Raw genomic sequence first — 25,746 nt, 5'->3', positions numbered from 1 at the left:
GTTGGTCCACCGAAAAACGAGTTCAAAATCGGTATGAAGCTAGAGACACTGGAACCATGTATTGCTTCTTCAACCTGCATCGGTAGTGTTCTAGGAGTTCTCGTATCTCGACTTCGGCTTCGGTTGGATGGTAGTGACAACACGATTTCTGAAGGCTTGCCGATTCGAGATCCCACGTTATTAGTTGCTTTTTATTTTCAGCCATTAAAATTCTGTGCTAATTTTCTGAAATAAATGTTTTATTTTCCGTTTTCTAGATTTATATAAGAATCTGAAATCTCCCTTTTGACTTTAACCAATATATAAAATAATAATTTTCTGGTATCTAAATTTGATATGAACTGATAGGTAAATGTGATATGAGCAGTACATTACATTTTACATATGAAACACGTAACTTTTACTGGATTATGCATTAAACAGCTTTTAAATGTCAGTCCATTAAAACCTACGTAAAAAGTAGGGTGGAAAATATCCACATAACTTTTCACGTAACTATTACATGATTATTATTTTGAGTGTGGATCAGAATTTTACTTCAAATCGTGTCGTGTGTTGTGTAACAGAGTTGTCAAACTACTATATGGTTGAATTTATATTCAAAGTTGTTATTTTTGCTTAAGCGTACTACATTTGAAATTTATTTTCATCTGACTGCCCTATTTGCTCAGGATATTACAAACACTAGCACAGACAATTTACAGGCAAAACAAAGAAAACTGCGTAGAAAATTTGATCTGCTGAAAAATTAAAATTTTCTGCTTAATTTCAACAGATTTCTTAGTATCAACAGTGTCAAAAAGTGCTAAAGATACCCAGTAAAATGCTTGACCTGGAGGTAGTTCCAGAGCGGTCGCTCGGGTGCGATAATTGGGAGTTCATTTTGGGTAAGTACTTTAGTCATCAATTATTTTCAATCGATTGTACAGTGCTCTGAGGTTGTTCTAAGGTCCTTGGATTACGGTATTGAGCCTACACCTCTTTCCTAAACTTTGAAAGTTAGTGTTCCATAGATTTTTTGTTCGGAATAGGAGCTTCGAAAATTTACTTTGGCGTCTCAGCAAACATTTTGAATTCTTCTCTGTAGTAATATTATTTTCGCTGAATCTGAGTTAGAAGAAGATAGTTGTTGAAAATATCTTCTCGAGTGAGTGAGATAACAAAATCATAAATTGAAATTATACATAAGAAAAATCGCCAGCAAATGTTGCGAAGGAGGACACAACAAAAGTTTTCTATTGATAGGTTTGTGTGCGTACATCGAAACGGAAAAGAAGGAGAAAGGTGCGAGGGTTTCTCTTTTTGTTTACAACCAAATTGAATCAGCTGTTCAACTGTGCACGGTGGGTGCGTCGGTGGCAGAAATTATTGATAATAAGAATTATTTTGATTTGGATTGTGTCCGATTTAAATTATTAAAAGATTTCAGTTGTTGAATTAGACCTCTAATTTTCGATTTTCTACTTTTTTTTAGGTATGCATTTCTCGCAAGCAGTTGCAATAATTCAGTCGCAAGTTGGTATCATAAAAGGGGTACAAGTGCTGTATTCCGAAACGGTAAGCTTCGGCATTTTGCTTCAGTATATTTAATTGTGTTTCGATTCTAAATTTTGTGCTATTTAATGTTCCAGTCCCCGCTGAATGTAGACATTATCATTAACCTGCCGCAAGACGGAATTCGTTTGATATTTGATCCGGTTCAGCAGCGTCTAAAAGCGATCGAGGTATTCAACATGAAACTGGTTAAGCTAAAGTACTACGGGCTTCCATTCAACTCGCCAGAGGTTGTCCCATCGATCGAAGAAATCGAACACTCTTTCGGAGCGACCCATCCGGGTGTTTATGATTCGGCAAAGCAACTATTTGCGCTTCATTTTCGAGGGTTGAGTTTTTATTTCCCCGTCGACAGTAAGCTCCAACCGGGATATGCTCACGGTTTAGGTTCGTTGCATTTCCCCAGTGGAGCATCGCCAATCGTGTCCAAGATGGCTCTCTACTGCGGTGGAAGTATAACCGACAGCCGTCCACCGCCGTTACCGTTGTCTTGCTATAACCAGCAGCTGTATTTGGAGTCGGCTACTGTGTTGCGCAATTCTATGGGAACCCGTGGGCTGCGGCTTCAATTGTACACCGAAGGATCACCACGTGCTTTGGAAGCGAAGAAGCAATGTTTGACACGAGAGGTAATATTCGGCGATAGTTGCCAGGATGTCGCTAGTAATCTTGGAGCACCGTCGAGGTTTGTATTTTTGATTTTTGTTTTCCTTGGATTCATAACTTCTCACGCTGTGGCATCGATTTTTTTTAGAGTGTTCTTTAAAAGTGAAGACAAAATGAAAATTCATTCACCAAGCGCACACCGTCGGGTTCAATCGAAACGAAGCGACTTCTTTTTCAATTATTTCACATTGGGCATCGATGTGCTTTTCGATGCTCGAACACAGCGAGCCAAGAAAATTATTTTGCACACTAATTATCCGGGACACTACAATTTCAACATGTATCACCGGTGTGAGTTCAACCTTCAGCTAGCACCGGACAAGTAAGTAGTGCTTGATTTCATCCGATGGGAATGCATTTAATTTTGGTTTTCATTTTCTAGGGTAACCGAAGACATCCCGCTGGATTCACCCGTCAGTGTCAGTGCATACTCCAAGTGGGACACGATCTCAGCACGTTTGGCTCCCGCCGAACGTCCGGTGGTGCTGCATCGGGCCGGTTCGACGAATACGGCCAACGTGTTCGGGTCGACTTTCTGTTACGGTTATCAGGATATCATATTCGAGGTTATGCCCAACAACTACATCGCCTCGGTGACGTTGTACCATCCGGCACCACACTCCGGGGACTATGCTTTTGGTGGCGGTAGCAATACTAGTAGCGCCAGCAACAGCACCCGTAATCTGCTGCAGGACGGCAATAAAGGTAACATCCGTGTCAGTGCATGACCGGCTATCAGCTTCAATCAACTGATCTTGGATGGTCGTTATCTAAGTTGTGTTAATTAAAGGCTGTTAATTAAAGAAAAGCCGATATTTCATATTTGAACAGAACAATTGCGCATGTGTAGCTGCGTTCAACATTTACGAACATTAGCCATGCAATTGCAGATGGCATCAGTTTTAAGTAACTAAGTGATAAGTTTTCTCAGCATAGTGACTAATTTTTTTAGTCTATCTGTCTCCGGTGTTTGAAACTGATCGATATTCGCCTTCGATCGAAAGGTGATTCATGTTTCATCATTAGACTATCATTTCTGGCTGGATTCAGTAATGAAACAGCTTTTTGGAAAAGCAAAAAATTCAAACCAAAAAAATAAATAAAAGTATTCAAATTGCTGTCGGTGATTTGTAGTAGAAAAAGCTTCATCGTGACGAAAAAAGTATAAATGTGATGAAAATTCTTTCAGGTGTTATGAAAGAAAGCAAAAATATTCATAGATTAATTAAATAAACTTTTAAATTTAGGGTAAGTCAGGAATGCTTTTTGTCAGCGAAAGAAATTTTCCTATGTTCACCGCGAGGTAGGAATAACATTTTATATTAATGACAATCTTCAATAAACTACATTTAACAAATACACAAACAAACTCCTATAACATAATACTATCTTTGCGTAACATAACTGCTAGTCGTATATCCTTGGGCATAAGCGTGATCCGTTCCCGGTGCAGTGTGCACCGGTATGCGTCCTCCATCAGTTGTACTACATAGGTTTCGGCCGATTCCTGCAGACACATCAGACTTTCGGCCGTAATGCGCAGATTATGATGACTATATTCACTCAGAACCTCTCGGATTAATCGGGCAAATGGAAGTTTTGGAATCACTGGAGTAACGACAGACTGCAATCTGGCAATTTCTTGCATGGCCTTTGTGTTACTCCTGGTTGCTTTCGTGGGTGCTGTTGATTTTCTCCGAGAAGCGGTGCTCTTGTCGGGGTCCTGATATGGTACAGAATTTGATAGTTCCTCGGTGACACTTTGCGTGAAATCTGTTTCCGAGGGGGGATCGTAAACGATAGATCCTTCCGCATTCGAATGGTCACTTTGGATCGATGACGATAGTGATTTGCTGGTATTGGGCACTGTAGATGTGCTCCCGGTGACGACCAACGGTTTTCTTATCGGTTGGGAAACGGATATGTCTGTAACCGAACGATCACCAGGCATAGATGCTCGTGAATAATTGTTATCTGAGTCGATTTCTGATCCAAGCATATCGCTCATTGTTATGTTCGATTCAGCAAAAGATGACGTCGGAGGAACTTTTTGGATGGGCTTCTTGGTATTTTTGGCTTGTCTTTTGCGCACCATTTTGATAAAATCTTTTACATCAACTAATTTAAAATATAATTTAATGATAGTTGACACTATTGCAGCATTGATTTAGCTCTTGAAAGGACAAACACACTTTACCGAAAGCGAGAGCGTCTTTGACTTTGTTTCATTACAGTTGTTGACATTTGACAATATTAATGGTTTTCAGTCTTAGGTTTTCATGTCCGTGTTCAATATCCGAAAAAACGATAAGCTGTAGTAACAGCCGTTATAACACAACTGAAGTTTGTCTCATGTTGTTTGGCTGCAATATTTTTTACAAAACTGACAGTTTCGCGCCAAACAGCGAAGGCAAGAATAATTCAATAGCGGCCCTTACACGAGTCATTAAAAATGTCATTAGTAAAAAAAAATATCATTTTAATGAACGTGTAGTGGTGCACTAATGACGAAATTTCTAACAAATTTGAATTACATCATTAGCGGACCTTACACTATCATTAAAAGTGTCATTACTAACAAATAATGTCATTTTTATGAACGTGTAATGGTGCAGTAATGACGAGATTTCTATCAAATTTGAAATACATCATTACTTAGACATCATTAAAAATGACATAATTTAAAATGACATTTTTAATGCTCGTGTACACTCAGAAAAATCCTCACTTCAATGCTACGTGAAAACGTATGTGATTTTTATCCATAGAACTTTTCTTGTAAAACTTATGTGAAGTATAGATAGCACAGAATGAACTCATGAACTCTTAGTCCACATTTGTATCACGTAATATCTACGTCACTTTTTTCGTAGATTCTATAGAATACTTTTGTGAAATTTATAAAAAGTTCATTTAAATTGTGCTGTAAAATTTATTTCATTTGAACTTACTTTTTACCAGAATTTTACTTAATAATCACATTATTTTCATGTAATTGTTACTATAAAGATCTATATTGAATCTTAATATTGGTATATTGGTATTAAAAACTAATAGATTACATAGTCTTTTGGACATAACATTGCGATAAATTTTGTTCGCACGCAGATATTCTGAAAATTTTACTTTTAAATTCGTTTCTGTTGAATCACTTGCGAAAAATATCAAAAATAAAGAATGCATTATTATAAATCCTTTCTCCGGAGCAGCTAAACTGAAGCGAACATTGTTCCCTTTAAGGAATGCATTCAGCTGGAACTAGTAGTTCTAAATGTGATTGATGTGCTGGAACCCAATCTAGAGGTTTTGCCTTTTGAACTCCGCTGTAGAAAAAAACAAAGCTGAATTGGGTTTCAGTTTCGTATTTTTAGAGCACAGAATTCGCGTAATGCCAATTGGTCATGCAAATAAGTTGTACTAAACTCACTAAATAGTACATTCGCTTATAAATTATACTTCTGCTTGGTACTAATATTAGATCTGAAAGTATAATAAAAATTAGCTAGACTTCATAACTGTCGATAAAATCAATGAGCAATTATTTACCCTAAAATCACTGTGATAAATACCGTAGAAGGGTAGAAGGAATTTGGCCTATGTTGTTTGTTCTAGGTTTTTCAACTGACGCCATATTGCGAGCACAAAATGAACATGACAAAATGAATTAAAGTAAGTGCGTGACACATAAAATATATGTGACAACAGCAATAATTCTGACATATGGTTCATTTCATGGTTGTTAAGAAGATCACGTAAACTCCGATGACAAAGCCATTTTTGTAATCTACGTGTTTTTTCACATAAGGTTAACGTGTGGATTTTTTTGAGTGTAAGGGCCGCTAATAGCGGACCTTACACGATCATTAAAAATGTCATTACTAAAAAATAATATTGTTTTAATAAACGTGTAATGGTGCAGTAATGACGAGATTTCTATCAAATTTGAAATACATCATTACTTAGTCATCATTAAAAATGACAAATATAATGCTAGCACGAGTCATTAAAAATGTCTTTACGTAAAAATAATATCATTTTAATGAACGTGTATGAAATACATCATTACTTAGTCATAATTAAAAATGACAAAAAATATTCTCGTGTAAGGGCCGCTAATGGAGCAATAATGACATTTTTAATGATCGACTAGCGGCCCTTACACGATCATTAAAAGTGTCATTACTAAGTAATGACACTCCTGCTCAAACGCTCGTCATTACTGCATTACTGTCCATCATTACTTTTTAGCATTACACGTTCATTATTAATGATGAGTATTTGTAACTACTCCAGCAATAGCAATAGCAATATTTTTATTTTCGTTTAGCAGAAAATAAATTTGATTTGCCATTGAAACGTTAAGGTTAATGAAATATTAATAATTTAAATCTATACTTTGTCATTTTTTCGCGTATAGTTCTAAAGATATTCAGCACTTCCACAAAAAAATAAGAAGAAGAAATAATTTTGGTAATGATGGAAAATCCGGAATTCTATCATTACTCGTGTCATTACTGAACTCGCAGACCTTACACGATCATTAAAAGTGTCATTACTTTTTAGTAATGACACTTTTAATGATCGTGTAAGGGCCGCTACTAGGTAATGACATTCGAATTTTGTCATTACTTTTCAATAAAGACATTACTAACATTACTCACTTCTAATAATCGTGTAAAGTATACGCGTTTAGAATTCATACGGATTTTCCATCATTATTAACTTTATTTCATCTTCCTTTGGTCTTTCTCGTATATGTCCGGAATGTCCGTCGTTGTTAGAATGAAAAAGACCGAAATTGTTTCTATTCACACTGAGAAATTATTGCAAATATCTTATGTGATTTCTCTCATAAACAAATACCATAAACTTACTATACTAAATATCATTAAACGGGGTCAGCTAGGGGAACGTGCAACTTGAGCCAATTAGTTCTGAAGGTAAAGCAGTAGTTATAATTCTAGTACATGGATTCAACCAATTTGATGATTTTGTTTGAATGTTTTTACTTATACGACGAACGTATGGAAGCTGTGCAGTTGTCCATGTGTTACATATCACCAGTGATGCCAGGTAATAAAGGGTGATTTGTTAAGAGGTAGAGGATTTAATTTAGAAAAAAACGCGAAAAATTTGAGAAAATTGATGAAATCTTCATTGGAATCGATGAAACAATGAATATAATTTAATGTTCGATGACGACTTCATGCAAATGTTGGCCGCGGATCTGCTTAAAATGGCGCAATGTCCAATTTCGTCATACTCTCTCCCCAACATATCGGCCAGTATTTCACGAATAATACCACCGGTCCATAATCCTCTCCAATCAGTGACTTTTTTGGGAGGCATTGGTAGCTCTTGCAAATGATTCTGGCTGGTCTTCACACCACACAGCAAAAAAAGATTTGTAACAATCTCGATGTGATTATCTATTGATGTGCAAAACATTTAGACGTACTGAGCAGCAACGAGAAATATTACAGATAAATCACACGTTATAACATCGGAACACCTTATTGTGTACATTACATCACCTCAACTCAAGGGGCAAATCACTCTAAACTCTAGACAATCTCATACTAATAAACTCATGTAATTCCAAAATAAACTTCTCTAATCTCATTCAATCCCAACTAGTCTAGATAAGTTCAAGTAATTTAAAACTAATTCAACCTAGTTTTGTCTAATCTTGTTTGAAGTGCATCTGTCATTCGAGCTCCCACGCAGAGATGCCATTTATACGGATTTTTCTGTATTATACCGATTTTTACATGCGCATACAGATTTAATACAGAGTACAGATTTTATACAGATTTCTCAAATTTAATACAGATTTATACAGATACCACAAAAAGTAAGAAAGAAATAATGAAACTTTTCCGTCTGAGCGTGTTTGATTGCCCATATTAAAATGAAAATTTTTTCGTGCAGCTGTTTAATGATGTTGATATTGAATTATGCATATTTTCGTGTAATATTAGAACCTTAAGAACGGGTGTATAGTCACAGACTAACAGTCAGGACACTCAAATTGCATTTTAACGGTCATTTCAAACATTCCTTTAGTTTTGACAGTACTCGCATATGTCATGATGGCGCCACGTTACCCTATCAAAAACATCCAGTCTGTCATCTAGATTGTGTTTATTTTTTTCATTTGCAAATTTTCAACAAATTATCTGTACTGATTTGTATACGTTCATGAGGATTTCATGCAGGATACAAATTCAATGGTAATTGCCAAAACTAATTACCTTTAAAAGACAGCTGTTAAAATTTTATGATACTCTTTTCATTAGTTTGTGAATTATTGTACTAAGAGTGACGGTACCCTCATTATTTTCAGAACAAAGGATCAAAAACAATTTCGTGTTTTAATTTTACACCACTTCTTGATGGGAAAAATACCGTTCAAGCGAAGCAATGGCTTGAAAAGTATTATGGAAACTTCGCTCCACCAGAAACAATAATAAAACGTTGGTTTGCTGACTTCAAACGTGGTCGTAGAGACACCGATGCTGCAGAGCGCAGTGGACGTCCAAATAAAACGGTAACACCAGAAAACATAAAAAACCCACAAAATCGTTTTGAATGATCGAAAAGTGAAGTTGCGTGAGTTTGCTGACATCGTAAAGATATCAAAAGAACGTGTTGGCTTTATATTGCATGAGCATTTGACTATGAAAAAGCTTTGTTCAAAGTGGGTGCCGCGTTTGCTCACTGTTGACCAAAAACGAGAACGTGTTAATGATTCTGAGCAGTGTTTGGCCATGTTTAAACGTAACCAACCGGAATTTTTGCGTTGATATGTGACAATGGATGAAACATGGATTCATCCCTTCACTCCGGATTCCAAACGATTGTCATCTGAGTGGACAGCAACATGTGAACCTCGTTCAAAGCGCCCGAAAGTACAACAATCGGCTGGAAAGTTTATGCCTCGGTATTTTGGGATGTGCGTAGTGTAACATTTATCGACTAACTTTAGAAAGGAAATCCGTGCCTTGAGTGGCTGGCGACGAGTAGCCATGGACCGAGTTATGTGGAGACGTATGCTTGATACAGCAGAGGACACCCCAGGCCTATAACTGTTAGGTAAGGTAAGTTTAGAAAGGAAATACTATTGTGGCGTGAATACTTAAGCGCACCTTCATGTGAGTAAACCAACTTTGCAATGCTCGATTGCGGGCCCCCCGAAACTTGGTCAAACCTGAAAATAAACTACACTGGCTACACTGGAATGTAAACACGAAAGGAAGTAAGAGAGAGTAGATGAAAGCTATATAATTACTGTTTTTGAGAAGAATAGTCCAGCCACAGTTTCGAGTAATTGGCAGTGAATAACAGTTTATATAAAGCTAGTTGAATTTCCGTTTAATCAGGTACGATCAATAGATTATATATGTTTTGAATTGATTGAAATTTGAATGATTGAAAATAAATGTAGAATTAACTCTTTAGATTCGTAAGATCAGTTGCACGAGCCTAACCTTAACAGAGCAGACGTGACTTGTTACAAACCGCAAACTACTGATTGATAAGTTCGGAGATACTAAACGTAAGAAAAATTACATATTTATATATACACATGAACTCACACCATAAATCATGATTCCTCCACAGGAAAATTATAATCTTTCGTTGAATATAATCACAGGTGTTTTATTTCTTCGGGATTATCGTTTCGGAAAAGTCTCTATGGTCGTTAGCCCTCGCTAACAATTTATAATTTTCGTTTGCATAAGGAAACCAAGCGAACGGTCATGTCAAGTCGAAAACTACGCTCAAAACGATCGAATAAAAAGGTCGCCGGGAAAGGTGCGAACGGTGATGTGCAAACGATAGTGACGGAAGATGCAAACGAAACCATATTCGGTCAAGCCTGCCGGGCGTGCCGTGAACTAGATACGGATGAGATGGTGATGTGTGATAGTTGCTCTAAATGGTACCATTTTCATTGTGTAGGTGTTACGCAGGAAATCGAGAATTTTCCCTGGAGATGTTCCAAATGCACTGACGCAAACGGAGTTCAGGAAACAAGTTCGACTGTTAACGTTTCTCATCACAGTGATAAAAATGCACGGGAGCGAACCACTCAAAAACCATCTTCAAAAATATTGCCAAAGCAGAAGCATCAGCTGGATAGTTCGGATAAAAATCAACCAGTAGATGTTTCATTGCCAAGCCATTCATTCAAAACAGCCGGACAGCAGAAAGCCGATTTAACTTCAGTTGACGCCGTTCGGATGTGGACAGAACTGCGAAAGTCGATAGTTAGTGGAGCTCCATCTGTCGCGTCTAGCCGTTCGTCGCAAGCACTTGCAAGACTGCAAATACAGAGATTAGAAGACATGAGAGAAGTGGAACGACGTGAAGCTGAGCGCCAACGGGTGATCGCAGCAGAGGAAGCGAGAAGAGAGAAGGATTTTCTGGAACGGAAGTATCAATTACTCGAGCAGGCTATGAGCGAAAGCAGTTCAATCAAAGCAGCATCGGAACCTGGGGAGGATAATTGGCTGCCGGAAGAATATCAACAGGAAACTCCAGATAATGTTAGCAATTATTCTGTATCACACGAACCGGGTCCCCCAGATCCATTTCCTGCACCGTCGTCTTCAATGTCGTGTCTGAACCGCAACATCACGCTGAATGTGACTTCCAGCAAAAACCACCCACGAGACACAACCCGTAGGCAACTGAATCTGAGTGTATGCCACCTTCGAAAGATTTCGATTGCGCAAAAACATAATCCGCCAGCAAATCCAACTAATTTAACGTCGCCTTTAATAATGAATTCAGCACCACGGGAATTTCATCCAAATAACTCGCGACTATCGCAAGATGGTCAGGATTCACGATGCATCTCAAATCGAGAGTACCGAGGTGGATTGGATTATTCGTCGGACAGGCAACGGAATGTACCCCATCCATCATCAATGCGTAACTGTCACTCCGATGGCTATGAGCAAGATGAATCTCTATCTATTTCTCGCAAACAGTTAGCCGCTCGTCAAGCCATTGCTAAAGATTTGCCTACGTTCTCAGGAAATCCTGAAGAATGGCCATTGTTCGTTTCCACCTTTAATAGTACGACAGCAATGTGCGGGTTCACGAACGAGGAGAATATTGTCCGGCTTCAACGCTGTCTCAAAGGCCGCGCTTATGAAGCGGTAAGGTGCAGATTGATGCATCCTTCCAATGTAAACGGTGTAATGTCTACGCTAAAGATGCTCTTTGGGCAACCGGAGGTAATTGTGAATTCGATGATATCCAAGATCAACTCTATGCCAGCTCTAAAGGAGGACAAGCTCGAAGCTCTCGTGGATTTCGCCGTCAACGTTGAAAACTTCTGTGCTACAGTCGATGCTTGCGGACTCGAAGAATATTTTTATAATGTAACCTTTCTTCATCAATTAGTAAACAAGCTGCCAGCGTCAATAAAATTAAACTGGGCCCAATACAGACGGTCGCTTCCCATAATCAATCTCCCATCCTTCAGTAACTGGTTGTACTCACTTGCCGAAGCAGCCAGTGCAGTTACATTCTCAAGTATCATTCCTGAAATCAAGAATACTCGCAATGACTCACGAGCAATCAGAAAAAGTAACTCATACCTCAATGCGCATTCTGAATAGCTGTCTCCAGATCATCAGCCAGCAGTGTTATCCAACGCGAAACCACCGACCAATTGTTGTCTGGTATGCAAAGGAAACTGTAAGTCGATCGCCAAATGCAGACGATTTCTTGAATTCTCTCGTGATTCCCGTTGGTCAACCGTTCGAGACCTGGGGCTTTGCCGTAGATGCCTACGTCAGCATAAAGGAGGTTGTCAGACCAGGATGTGTGGCAAGAACGGTTGCGAACTAAAACACCACGAGCTGCTACACAATGATCTGAAACACACGACATCGCCTCAGGCAGTCTCTTCGAATTCTTGTGATCAAATTTCTCCAACTAAGCGTGACGATCTTCCCAAATCAAACTCTATTACATCGGAACATGGATGTCACACTCATCAGGTTTCATCTAACAACGTTCAGTTCAAACATTTGCGTTTCTTGATGACGGATCGGAGCTTACACTACTTGATAGCGATTTGGCAGATGACTTACAACTTGAAGGAAATATAGAGCCCTTGTGTTTACGTTGGACAGGAGGAGCTACACGCCGTGAGGATCGTTCAAGGAGTGTCCGACTGGAAGTAGCCTCCAAACATGAGCCGTTTAGGAGGTATAGTTTACACGGTGTACGCACAGTTAAAGAACTGCTTCTTCCCCCGCAAACTATGAATATAGAAGAGCTAACTACGCGGTACCCACATCTCAGTGGCCTGCCAATTGCTTCGTGCCGAGACATTCGCCCAAGGATTTTGATTGGAATCAGGCATCAACATTTGAGTTTAGTACGAAAGAGTCGTGAAGGAGCTCCACATCAGCCAGTAGCCGTTAAAACCCGGTTAGGGTGGACTGTGTGCGGAGGGGGCAATTCAGACGAAGTTTCAAGCCTCGTACATTCCGTATTCCACGTGTGTTCTTGTAAATCATCAACGGATGAAGACCTCCACAAAGCGATGAAAGAATATTTCACAATCGATGGTCTTGGTGTTACTCAGCCGAAAAGAATTCTTCTCTCTGCAGAAGACGAGCGAGCACGATCATTGCTTCAAACTTGTACCGTATTCAAAGGAGATCGTTATGAAACTGGCCTGTTATGAAACTGGCGCTATGAAAACGTTCGTTTGCCAGACAGCTATCCTATGGCTCTACGGCGGCTGCAATGCCTGAAAAAACGGATGGATAAGGATCCAGAACTGGCTGAAACTCTGAATCAAAAAATCACCGACCTTGTTACAAAGGGATACGCGAGAAAACTTACGGAGCAAGAACTAAATCAAGCTTTCCCGCGAGTCTGGTATTTGCCAATATTCCCGGTGACTAATATCCACAAACCTGGGAAAATCCGTATGGTATGGGACGCGGCTGCAGCAGCCTACGGAGTAACACTGAACTCGGTTCTATTGAAAGGGCCTGATTTGCTCTGTGATCTGTTCAACATACTGATCCGATTTCGGGAAGGCAAGATCGCGCTGACCGGAGACGTACGTGAAATGTTTTTGCAAGTTCTTATACGAGCTGAAGATCAGCAATGTCAGCGTTTCCTCTGGTACGACGATAACGGTGAAGTAGTTGTTTACATCCTAAAGGTCATGACGTTCGGAGCGTGTTGCTCCCCTAGTACGGCGCATTTTATAAAAAATTTAAACGCCGATCGATTCATAGCGAAGTTTCCAGATGCTGTTGAAGTGATCCAGAAACGTCACTACGTCGACGATATGCTGGTTAGTGTTGCGACGCATCAGCAAGCAATTGAACTCGCTAAACAGGTGAAGCAAATACATGCCGATGGCGGATTCGAGATCCGTAACTGGATAAGCAACTCCGAACAGGTTACTAAGGCGTTACAAGAGAAACGGACGGAGGAGAAGAGCCTTGACCTCTCTCCTGAATTTTCTACAGAAAAGGTTCTCGGCATGTGGTGGTGTACTTCTTCGGATACATTCACGTATAAGATTGGTTGGAATCGTTATGGTCGTGCTCTGTTAGAAGGTGAAATTCATCCAACAAAAAGGGATATGCTGCGTGTTCTGATGTCTATTTTCGATCCTCTTGGTTTGATCGCACATTTTCTCATGTACTTAAAAGTTATCCTCCAAGATGTTTGGCGTGCCGGAATTGATTGGGACGACCAAATCGACAACACACTGTTCGAAAAGTGGCAGAGATGGCTTCAAGTGCTTCCAAGAGTCGAAGAAATTAGTATTCCTCGGTGCTACTTCAGTCACACAGATGCTGTTGGCGAAAATATTCAGCTCCACACGTTCGTAGATGCTGGCGACAATGGCATTGCAGCAGCGTGTTATTTGCGCGTCGTTCAGGACGGCATCGTTGAGTGCAGACTAGTTGCCGCGAAAACTAGAGTCGCTCCATTAAAGTATATGTCAACGCCTAAACTTGAGCTCCAAGCAGCGTTAGTGGGCGCGCGACTATCTCGATCAGTTTCCGAAGCTCTTGTTATCAAATTCTCTCGAAAAATGTTTTGGTCAGACTCACAGGACGTAATATGTTGGATCAAGTCGGATCACCGCCGTTATTCACAGTTTGTGGCATTCCGAGTTAGTGAAATACTGGAGACGACAGAGATGAGCGAATGGAGATACGTTCCTACCGATTTAAACGTGGCAGACGATGGGACCAAGTGGAAAGGGGTTCCTGATTTGACTTCAAAGGCCAGATGGTTTAACGGCCCTAAATTTCTTTATCAATCAGACGAATGTTGGCCGGTTTCGTGTAAGAACTCGTTGGCTACAGAGGTAGAATTACGTCCGAGCGTATTAGTTCACTCTGTCGCAGCAGTGCCCGCGGTATGCGTTACCGACTTTTCTTCTTGGAATCGGTTAGTTAATGTCGTTGCTCTGGTACGTAGATTTGTGAAAAATTGCAAACTAAAACTCAAGAAAAGTTCAATCGTGGTTGGGCCACTTTCAAGCCAAGAAATATCTTCCTCAGCTCATTATTTAATCCGTCAAGCGCAGCAGGAGGCCTATCAAGACGAAATTACCGTCTTAAAACAATCACAGCAAGATCTAGAGCGTTCTACAGCGCGGATTCCCACTACAAGTTCAATTTATAAGAAATCACCGTGGATAGACCAGAATTCGATTTTGAGAATGCGAGGCCGCATCGCCGCCTGTGACTACGCTACAGAGGATGCAAAGAATCCGATAATTCTGCCCCGTGACCACCATACCACCAAGTTGATCGTTGCACATTATCACCAAAAATATCACCACCAGAATCACGAGACCGTGATTAACGAAATTCGCCAGAAATACAGCATTCCCAAACTCCGTGCGACATACTCCAAAGTAAAAAGAGACTGTCAGCGATGTATGAACTACAGAGCACTCCCGCAAGTTCCAATCATGGCCGACTTACCATCAGCACGCCTGGATGCCTTCACGCGCCCTTTCACGCATGTTGGCGTCGATTTCTTCGGACCGTACGAGATCGTCATAGGACGTCGAGCAGAAAAGCGTTGGGGGATGCTGGCAACGTGTCTCACAGTTCGGGCGATTCACATCGAGGTTGTGAACTCACTTAGTTCTGACTCGTGCATAATGGCACTTAGAAATTTTGTGGCAAGGAGAGGTAAACCGAGAACCTTTTACAGTGATCGTGGCACTAATTTTGTCGGTGCAAACCGTGTTATCAAAGAAGCAGAAGGTTCTATCAACCATGAAGAATTGATGAGAGAATTCACCGACGCGGAAACTAGCTGGACGTTTCTACCTCCTTCTTCTCCTCATATGGGTGGGAGTTGGGAACGCCTGATTGGGTGCGTTAAAAAGAACTTGATGGTAGTTTTGCATGCTCGGAAGCTCAGTGACGAAGTTCTGCGAAACGTGTTAACAGAAGTTGAAAATGTCGTAAACTCTCGACCGTTGACACATGTTCCCGTTGACGATGATTCAGCGCCTGCTTTGACCCCGAATCATTTCCTGCTGGTATCATCCAACGGAGTTAAACCGTTAAGCACTATCGTCGATACTGATGCCGTGCTTCGTCAAAGCTGGCGATTATCTCAGGTTCAAGCAAATCGTTTTTGGACACGTTGGGTAACTGATTATCTGCCAGAAATAACCCGTCGTACGAAATGGTTCAACTATACGAAACCGATCCAGCCGGATGATGTTGTAGTGATTGTCGACCCGCAATCGCCTAGGAGCTGCTGGCCAAAGGGGAGAATTATTTGCACTCAACCGGGCCGAGACGGTCTACCAAGATCAGCGACTGTAAGGACTTCGGCCGGCATTTATGAACGACCAGTTGCCAAGTTGGCCATACTAGACGTGCGGCGCGACGTTGTGTAAGCGAACTGGTGTCCAGCGTACCTGGGGGGAGTGTGGCGTGAATACTTAAGCGCACCTTCATGTGAGTAAACCAACTTTGCAATGCTCGATTGCGGGCCCCCCGAAACTTGGTCAAACCTGAAAATAAACTACACTGGCTACACTGGAATGTAAACACGAAAGGAAGTAAGAGAGAGTAGATGAAAGCTATATAATTACTGTTTTTGAGAAGAATAGTCCAGCCACAGTTTCGAGTAATTGGCAGTGAATAACAGTTTATATAAAGCTAGTTGAATTTCCGTTTAATCAGGTACGATCAATAGATTATATATGTTTTGAATTGATTGAAATTTGAATGATTGAAAATAAATGTAGAATTAACTCTTTAGATTCGTAAGATCAGTTGCACGAGCCTAACCTTAACAGAGCAGGCGTGACATGTTACAAACCGCAAACTACTGATTGATAAGTTCGGAGATACTAAACGTAAGAAAAATTACATATTTATATATACACATGAACTCACACCATAAATCATGATTCCTCCACAGGAAAATTATAATCTTTCGTTGAATATAATCACAGGTGTTTTATTTCTTCGGGATTATCGTTTCGGAAAAGTCTCTATGGTCGTAAGCCCTCGCTAACAACTATTAACAGTGAATATTATATAGCGTTATTGGAGCATTTGTAGGCTGAAATGGCAAAGAAACGACGCATATGGCGAAGAAAAATATTTTGTTTCATCAAGACAACGCACCGTGTCACAAGTCAATCAAAACAATGGCAAAACTACATGAATTGAGCTTCGAATTGCTCCCACATCCACCATACCCGCACGATTTGGTTCCCAGTGACTACTGGCTGTTCGGAGACCTGAAAAGAATGCTTGCTGGCAAGAAATTTTGCACGAATGAAGTGGTTATCGCTGAAACTGAGACCTATTTTGAGGCAAATGAGAAATCGTTCTACAAAAGTGGTATTGAAATGTTAGAGCGGCGCTGGAAGGATTGCGTTGCTCTAGATGGAGATTACGTTGCTGAATAAAGTTCATTTTGAACCAAAAAAATCCTGTTCTTTTTGTTATGCCCGCGACTTTTCAGCCCATGTGTTAGGCTCCCGTTTCAAACCGATATATTTCAGTCTCAAACTAAATATGCTTGTTTCAAACTAAAATATGGTTGATCGAAACACAATTGTTTCTGAAAAAACATTGTTTGAATCAAGCGAGGAATTATTGTCACAATATCAACCAGAAAAACCGTTAGAATTACCCAGAATTTATTTATTCGTAGAATTTTTTTACTGCGTGTAGCTATTTCTCGGCAGCGTGTATGACAAGCCGTCTCAAAATGAAACTGTGTTTTGGTATAGTGCATTTTGTAAAAGAATTCGTGAATCGTGTTCATTTTGTAAGTCAGGTGACGATTGAAGTTGCCTGTACTAGAAAAACTGTGTTGAATCACGAGTTGTTACCTGGATAGCATAGTATTCTGGATCATTGCAGTCGGTGGCACTTAACTATCGTTCGCTGAAGGGAAGGTAACTAGAAGAATGATGTCGAACTGTGTATTAGCAGTTTTGTGTCTTGTGGTGACATTGATCTGCGTTCAAGCATCTGATGTACCTGTTTTTATTTGGGGCAAACCATCGTAAGTACTACGAAAATTTTCATATCAATATATATATTCCAGTACAATATGGAGACTCATAGTGAAGGTTAATCTATTTGGTCATGTGATTGTGTTTTTTTCATATTACAGCGTAACCTATGTTCCCGCATTGTCGCAGTATAAAACTTCAGAGTTTTCGGCGTTGATTGAATCGCAGTCAGGAGCAGATACATTTACATTGGTTTTTGTTGAAGATAGCGTAAGTATTTCTAACAAGGCTGTTGGTTTATAAAAGCTTAAGTAATCAAAACTATTTTCAGCTTTCCTCAGAAGATTTGAGTCAGTGTAAGTTGGGGACTCAAACTTGTTTCCGTAATCTGGCGAATTTAAATCGCAAATCCTACCTGCCCAACGTGCAAAATCCATTGGATACTTTTGATGTTGAAGATAAAAATGTTCAAATAGTGAAAGTTTCGGAAGATGGAACCCTCAGCGAACGGGTTACTCCGAAGGGTGGTGCAGTTGTTATTTTAAATCTGCAAGGGGACGATTTCGCGTCACATGATGCGCTTATTGACAACTTATATAATCGCTTCCGCGCCGAATTCGATAAAACTTTAGCTATCTATACAGCTAAAACACCTTCATTTAGCTATCCTACGTTGATCCGTCAAAGACGACAGGCCAAACAGGATACACCACAGCCGGATATGAAAACGTTCACCGTTGAGAATACTTTTATTATAGCATACGAAAAATTCAGCGCCGGTGCATCCGACCAGGATATCACCGAGGTGTCGTTTAACAAAATTGACAAAACCGATTCAAACAGTTCGGATCCTGGTACTCTTCAGATAGAGCTCAATGGCCCCGGTGGAGTATTGGTTTTCAACTTCTTGCTGTCCCAAGGCTCATGGCAAATAGTTGGTGTGAAATTCGATAACACAGACTACCATCTGCGTCATCGAGTCGACGTTAATCAACATTTCTCGTATCACTGCAATAGATTGGAGTATTTTACGGTTGATGGGAAAAAACGAATTCTATTCGAGGAAGTTCAATTGCAACCTCACTGGGAATCAGAGGGTACCGAAAAGTTCACTAGATTCGGAGATGCTTGGGACTGCATCGGTTTCACCTCTCCCGGCATATTAACCGGGTTGTTTTTGGTTGCAATTTTCATATTTATTGGAGCATACGGTATTACCTGGATGATGGATATCCGCACGATGGACCGTTACGACGATCCAAAGGGTAAGACGATCATCGTGTCTGCAGCTGAGTAGTAGCCATTTGGGGAAACTAGTAGGATGGAGCGTACCCGCTGAGATTTAGTACCACAACTGGTAGACCGCCAATGATGTTTTAGCTCGAAGGAGAAAAAAACAGTACTAGCAAAATAAATGTTCTGATAAAATGATTGTTGTACTAACATAATATCACATGTCCTAGAAACCGTTCGTAAATTATATTCACTGGAGTTTTGTACTTTCAAAAGCTAAAATTCACCATTTTTTTCAATAAACTAAAGTTCCTCAAGAAATCAATGGTTCCCAATGGCTCAAATAAAGTTCTTTTATTTTTCCTAAAACTGAAAATATTTTTGATATTTGCTCAACTGAAGAATACAATCAACTCTTCTGCGATCCCTGTGCTGGTCGAGTGGCGAATTAAGGAATGATGATAATCTTCAAATTTTGTTTGAAGATTCGAGAAAATGGCTGGTTTTTGTATTTTTCTCATGAATCGAAGACTAACACACAAACGTGTAAAATTTTAGTGAAAAAAAAATCGATCATTAAAGATTCAATAACTCTCTGTGGTATGTTAAATTGATTTTAAGATGAAATATCAGATTCGAAGAAATGAGGTTGGGTACTGTTTTCATGCCTGGGAAATTTCTTTGTTGACGGAGAGAAATTGATAAGTTATGATCAAAAGTTATTTATTCCGTTATTACATCTAAATGTGCCTCCACACTATTCCAATCTGTTTGGAATTTACTTTGGCAATATTGGTTATCGGTTTCAGAGTCCGGAAATAGCTGACAAAGACTTCAAAACGAAACTCTCATCGATTTCTCAGAGATGGCTTGTGGTTTGGGCATAAAATATAGTTCGATGGAGTCACATCGGGTGAATGAGATGGATGTTTCATAGAGATCGTAGGGACTTCGACCAGCACGAAATTTACAAAACCAACCAGCTCATTGAATATGTCTCATGGTTTGAATTGCGATTACTCAAATTCATAAACTGGAACAATATGTCAAAATTTGAGTATGGATTTGAGCGTTGAGCTTGAGGTATCAAACATTGAATGCCCCGTTTACACTTCTGCTGGCTGCCAGCATGCTGGTGTCAGTGTACTGCCCTCTTAGGAAAAAACGTTCAACTGTGGTCCAATGATCCAAAGTATTAGACCAACGAAGGACCACCGTTGAACGTTTTTTTCCTAAGAGGGCAGTACACTGACACCAGCATGCTGGCAGCCAGCAGAAGTGTAAACGGGGCCTAAGTGAAAAAAATTACTTCTTGCAGTACAGTGTAGGGATGCACGATCATTTTTAAAAAAATCTGTGATCAAGCCAAAAACCTGTCTGTGAAAATCTGTGCCCGTTTCCCGTACCATAAATAGCAGATCAAAATTAATTTGGTGAGCAAAAAAAAAAGGTCTTACTACCAACACGCTCTGTACCTTTGTCCTCAACCGCTCTGTACTTTTTGGTGCTAAACTGTGCTCGATTTAAAAAATCTGTGATTTATTCCAGAATCTGTGAAAATCTGTGATCATTTTCAGAAATCTGTGAAAATCTGTGTCATTTTTAAAATCTGTGCAGAAAATTGAAAATCTGTGAAACACAGATTAATCTGTGAACCTTGCATCTCTGGTACAGTGCGTTATCATTCTCGGAATATTCTTATCGAATTTAAGTATGAACGAAAAAACGAAAAGAAAATGTCATTATTCATGACCATTTCTAGATCCGGTTTATGAAAACATAAATCATCAATCATAAATGTTTTCAGTAGAAATGTTGAAGTTTCAACTATGCTAAGTGAGAAGCTCAAAATCATTCAAAATTCATCAGTGAGGATATCAAAATCATTCAATTTTCATTCCAAACCGATCAAAAAGAAACGGTTTCGAATCGCTTTTTTGCGCTTCCTATTTAAAAAAAAGGGAATTGTATATAAACATTAACGAAGATGAATTTATTTGAGTGCAAGGGACTCTAATTTAAAGTTAAACTCACTCAACTTTTGAACAAAATATTTTTTTCTTATTTTGAGTAAAAAACCCTCAAAGTTTGACAGCTTCGTCCTTCAACTCAAGAGTGAGTAGATAGGCGGTAACTCAAGTTTAGAGTATACGTGCACTTTTTATGAATTTTGAGTGGTGTGTCACTCCATTTTGAGTTATGCTTTGTGAGGGTGCACACTCAAAATATTTAAGGCTGAACTCGTACCAGAAGACTCTCTCCACTCAGTGAAATTATTCATTTGAAGCACTCTAAGAGAAACTTTCTTTTCTATTGTTCATCTGACAGAGACATTTGAGATTTATTTTATCTTATCTTCTTTAGGACGGTTTTGGAGTTAATTAAAGATAATTGATAAATAATATTTGAAAAAGCGGTCAACATAAGTTTGATTTTTTTTGTTTAAATTCGTCATTTTAAACCCAAGAAAAAACCATGAAACTTGACTTCAGTCCAATGTTGCGTTCGCTGTATGACATGCAGTATCATCAAAGATAAATAATAAAGACACGTATGTGCTTATAAATATTTTTGAAAAATGTGGTTCGTTCTCGGTACCTTCTGAAATGACCGCACTCACCGCTTGGTGGAGCGCGAGATTAATTGCATTGTTATCATTTCAACCAAAGTGTGCCATAAAATCTAAATATATACAAATGAGCTACCGAATCGAAAGGGTTCTCACGGTTTGACATTTGCATTATGAATGTATGATGGGAACTCAGCCGTGCAACCAATTTATCACCATTGGTGCCAGTTGCACGGAGGACCGTAGATGTGCGCCAAAAAAAGATCGTGACTGTCATGTTTGGAAATTCGTTTGTGGTATCATCGTGTGGTTGGAACAAAAAGTTTTCTAGGCATTTTCCCTTTCTCATTCAGAAAGACTTTGCAATCACTGAGAAAACAGATTTTTGAACCGAACCATTCCGTTGAGATGATACGATTTCCGGTTCCGGAATTACGGGATGCTTAGTGTAAAGTATGGTTGTGCGTTGACGCAACAGCGGATTGGCGATTCAATGCATAGGGTGCTGGTCTTGCAAGTCAGTTATCGTATGGTTAAGTCCTGAGGTAAAATGTGCCAAAAAAAATGAAGATAAAGTGCGCTCGATTTTGTCAGGAACGGTCCGTTTTTTTTTCAACTTAGGTTCAAATTAAAGGTCTTAAAATTCCATATAATTCTGCAGAATTACTTCCGGAGTTAAAAATGGGCAAAATGAACTTCAAAAGTGCACTCGACTTCCTCAGAGACAGCTCATCAAATTTTCACAAATTTAGATTTAAATAAAAGGTCTTACAATTCCATATAACTCTGCCAAATTTCATCCGGATACGACTTCCAGTTCCGGAATTGCAGTCTGATAAGTAAAAAATCCCAAATCTCTCCAATTTCTCAGAAATGGACGGATCTATCTTTTCAAACTCAGATTTAAATGAAAAGTCTTATGTTTCCATTAGTTGATGTAGAATTTCATCCAGATCTAGCTTCCGGTTCCGGAAATACAGGGTAGTGTATATGAAATTGCAACCTCCCTCTTAGAAAAAAACGTTCAACGGTGGTCCTTCGTTGGTCCAATACGTTGGATCATTGGTCCAATGGAAGTCCAATCAATCGTTCAACGGGAGGCCAACACGGGACCTTCGTTTGCCGATTTTGAAAAAGACCGTTGAACCGAATGCCATTATTTTCGTTCAACAAATCCGGCAGACAGAGGTCCATTGTTGAGCCATTTTTAATATGAGGAGTTTGAGCCACGTTGGACTAGTTTTACTGGAGAATTTCTGAAATTTATTCCACTTATTTTTTTTAAACTAACACTACATACCTGCACAGTACTTCTATTTCGCGTAGAATAACAATAAATTTTCTTTCTATATGACGGTAACACACACTTTACACTATATTTTGGCAAGAGAAAAAACAACAACAAACCGTTCCAGCAAGTTGAACGAATATTTCGTGCAGTATGTCGTTCAACAAGCGCTCAAGGGCCAACAAAATAGAACGGCCTGCTGAGAGGGCTGTCATATAGAACGATAATGCAAAAAACGTTAAAATTCTTCTATACTTCCGACGAAGTTTGGAATTCATATAAAAATAACATATATTTTCAATTAAATAGTAAAATGCGTTCGAAGTTCAATTATTTTGTTTTTGGTTTTCTGAAATTTCAAATATTAAACTAAATTAAATTCAAAATTTATTTCATATCGTACTGAACTGTATAAATTACTGAACTAATCGGTTGTTTCAGAATCTTCCCGTGCTGACCAAACAGTATAATATCTACCGAATCCTCATCACGAATTACTGAATTACTGATCAGTATGGTTAAAAATGACAGCTCGAACAAACTTCAGCTTCACTGAACGTTCGTCAATAAATAAATTACCAACCCATACACAACCTGACAGAAATGAGCCTGTTTCATTTGTGTTCCACTGAATTCAGGACGGCGCTAGTGTACTTAAACAATACGGGTGCAATGAATTACGAAACAAAAAGTTTGCAAGAGAAACCAGTACTTCATTACGTTATTTACGGTTACTGTGTATGGTTCCAGCAATATATTTAAAAGGAGCGCAATTTTCACTCACGCAAGAATGAAAATGAAAATATTGCGTTTTTTTCTAACAGCGCTGCATAGCAACATAAATCAAATAAACATAGATTTCCCAATGTAATAGTAATGTAGTTGAGCAACTCGTGACACCAAAAGCACCGTCTGGTGGAGAATGGGTGCGTAAATGCTCCTAAATGCATGCATAAAGTTGCCTGCGCATTTAACACAACCGCAGTAGCTAATGGAAAAAAGTAGAGGTGCTGTTAGTGTCACCGTACTGTGGGAAATCTATGTTTATTTGATTTATGATAGCAACAAACTCATCCATAACACCCGTCTTTTAATTCACTCTGCCCAACGTTTTAACAGACGTTGATTTACACAGCATATCTCACAACAGCTAAAAATCGTCACTAACTAGCAGATCATCTATTGGATCCAAGCCCACTTCGACAAGACCATGCGCGTTTCCTACGCATCGTAGAAGTTCCGGAATCCTTATTAGATCCATACACTCCTTACAAAGTGCGAATAATATGGTTTAATCACCACTCATGTACGTCTATAGTATCCGGTATTATTTCATCACAATGATTTTATGACATTTCCGACATATCAAGTAGATTTGAAAAAAGTAACTCTCTTCAAATGCGTAATTTGTTTTCTGCAAATTAAAAATCAACCTAGAGTAAGATTTATCTGAGTTGGTAGCTATATTTTCTAACAATATATTTGTCAATCCGATTAAGTTTTCATGACACGATAAAAAGTATTGTCAACACTTTTTGAATTGACAATATTATTGTCGCGTGCACAAGACAATATTATTACCAATCCAAAGTATTACCATACAGCTTCTATACATAAATCTAATTTGCATTGAATAATCAATTACTCGATACAAATAGTGTTGAAATGATTAAAATGTGATGTAATCACGTTGCGTACAAAGCAAATGCATCGCTTTTTTTACTTTGAAATAAAAATCTATGGGTTCTAAAATGACTATAACAACTTCACTGTAGGTGAGTGATTTAATGATTTACAAAGAATGATAAATTATCCATCGAATGATGCAAATCCTGAGAGTATTGAACATTGAGCTGTTAGTTACCCCAAAAGTATTGGAAGTAATGTTGTTAGGAGGCTTTTCAGCGGTTTAAAAATATTGAATGCTGTGAAAATTCGATTTAAAAATTTCAGTAATACTATTTGTGATTGTATGTTAAAGCCAGTTAAATTATTTTCTGCTACCTAATACGATCGTAGTACTAGCCATGTAATGGTTTTGTACTCTAACGGTCAAATTCCGCAAATGGAATGTAATGCCAAGACTTTGTTTTTTTTGTAGAAGAATTGCCCAACTAAGTAAAATTTCGGATAAAAGGGACTGATTTGACTCAATCAGCTTACGAAGCTCATGGATAGCATTCTAAGCAGCCCATTTTTTGCCTTTATCATATAGAAAGGTTATGCAATCACTGTGAAAACCGTCTTTTTAACCGAGGCCCGGAGGATCGAGGTTCACATACCATTCGACTCAGATCGTCGAGTACGCAAAATGTTTGTGTGTGTATGCGTGTGTGTGTATGTTATGTTTTTTTGCACTAACTTTTCTCGGAGATGGCTGGAGCGATTTCCACAAACTTATATTCAAATAAAAGGTCTTGTGGTCCCATACAAAATTCCTGAATATTATTAGGATCCGACCTCCGGCTCCGGAATTATGGGGTAAAATGTGCAAAGATTGTGAGAATAAGTGCACCAACTTTTTTTCGGAGATTGCTAAATCGATTTTCACAAACTTAGATTCAAATGAAAGCCTTTTAAGTCCCATACTAAATTCCTGAATTTCATTTGGATCTGATTTCCGGTTTCGGAGTTATGGGGTAGAATGCGCATAAAAAATGAAAATATGTATTGCATTGGCGCGACCAATTTTCACAAACTTAGGTTCAAATGAAAGGTCCTGTGGTCCCATACGGAATTACTGAATTTCATCCGGATCCGACCTCCCGTTCCGGAAATATAGGGTAAAGTGTGTTAAAAAATTTATACCATCATTGTGGCATAAAAACGTAAAAAAATCTAAAACGACCTCAAATCTTTTAATCAGTAGATGGCCAAACAAACTGATTTCGGTTATTCTCTCAAGAATCGAAATAAATTATTTTG

The 25,746-nt window shown here is 39.0% G+C and overlaps 4 protein-coding genes across 4 annotated transcripts; 3 read left to right on the top strand and 1 right to left on the bottom strand.

Annotated features, from left to right (window-relative positions):
• The first annotated feature begins 697 nt into the window (after positions 1–697).
• LOC131430727 (PHAF1 protein CG7083) lies at positions 698–3,472 on the top strand. Its single transcript, XM_058595919.1, has 5 exons — positions 698–887; positions 1,475–1,557; positions 1,632–2,239; positions 2,309–2,542; positions 2,603–3,472. Exons 1-5 carry the CDS (start codon positions 824–826, stop codon positions 2,946–2,948), a joined length of 1,335 nt encoding a protein of 444 aa, XP_058451902.1. The 5' UTR covers positions 698–823; the 3' UTR covers positions 2,949–3,472.
• Positions 3,473–3,578: 106 nt separating this feature from the next.
• On the bottom strand, positions 3,579–4,659 carry LOC131430728 (uncharacterized). The gene has a single exon (XM_058595920.1). It carries the CDS (start codon positions 4,313–4,315, stop codon positions 3,593–3,595), a length of 723 nt encoding a protein of 240 aa, XP_058451903.1. The 5' UTR covers positions 4,316–4,659; the 3' UTR covers positions 3,579–3,592.
• An 8,317-nt stretch (positions 4,660–12,976) lies between these two features.
• On the top strand, positions 12,977–16,150 carry LOC131428681 (uncharacterized). The gene has a single exon (XM_058592725.1). The coding sequence runs from the start codon at positions 12,977–12,979 to the stop codon at positions 16,148–16,150; it is 3,174 nt and encodes a 1,057-aa protein (XP_058448708.1).
• A 1,380-nt stretch (positions 16,151–17,530) lies between these two features.
• LOC131430878 (V-type proton ATPase subunit S1) lies at positions 17,531–19,159 on the top strand. The gene is made up of 3 exons (XM_058596124.1): positions 17,531–17,781; positions 17,893–18,001; positions 18,063–19,159. Exons 1-3 carry the CDS (start codon positions 17,684–17,686, stop codon positions 19,026–19,028), a joined length of 1,173 nt encoding a protein of 390 aa, XP_058452107.1. The 5' UTR covers positions 17,531–17,683; the 3' UTR covers positions 19,029–19,159.
• Positions 19,160–25,746: the final 6,587 nt, after the last annotated feature.

This window comes from Malaya genurostris, chromosome 2, assembly GCF_030247185.1.
Source record: "Malaya genurostris strain Urasoe2022 chromosome 2, Malgen_1.1, whole genome shotgun sequence".
Lineage (NCBI taxonomy): Eukaryota > Metazoa > Arthropoda > Insecta > Diptera > Culicidae > Malaya > Malaya genurostris.
This window is presented reverse-complemented; position numbering and strand designations above follow the sequence as displayed.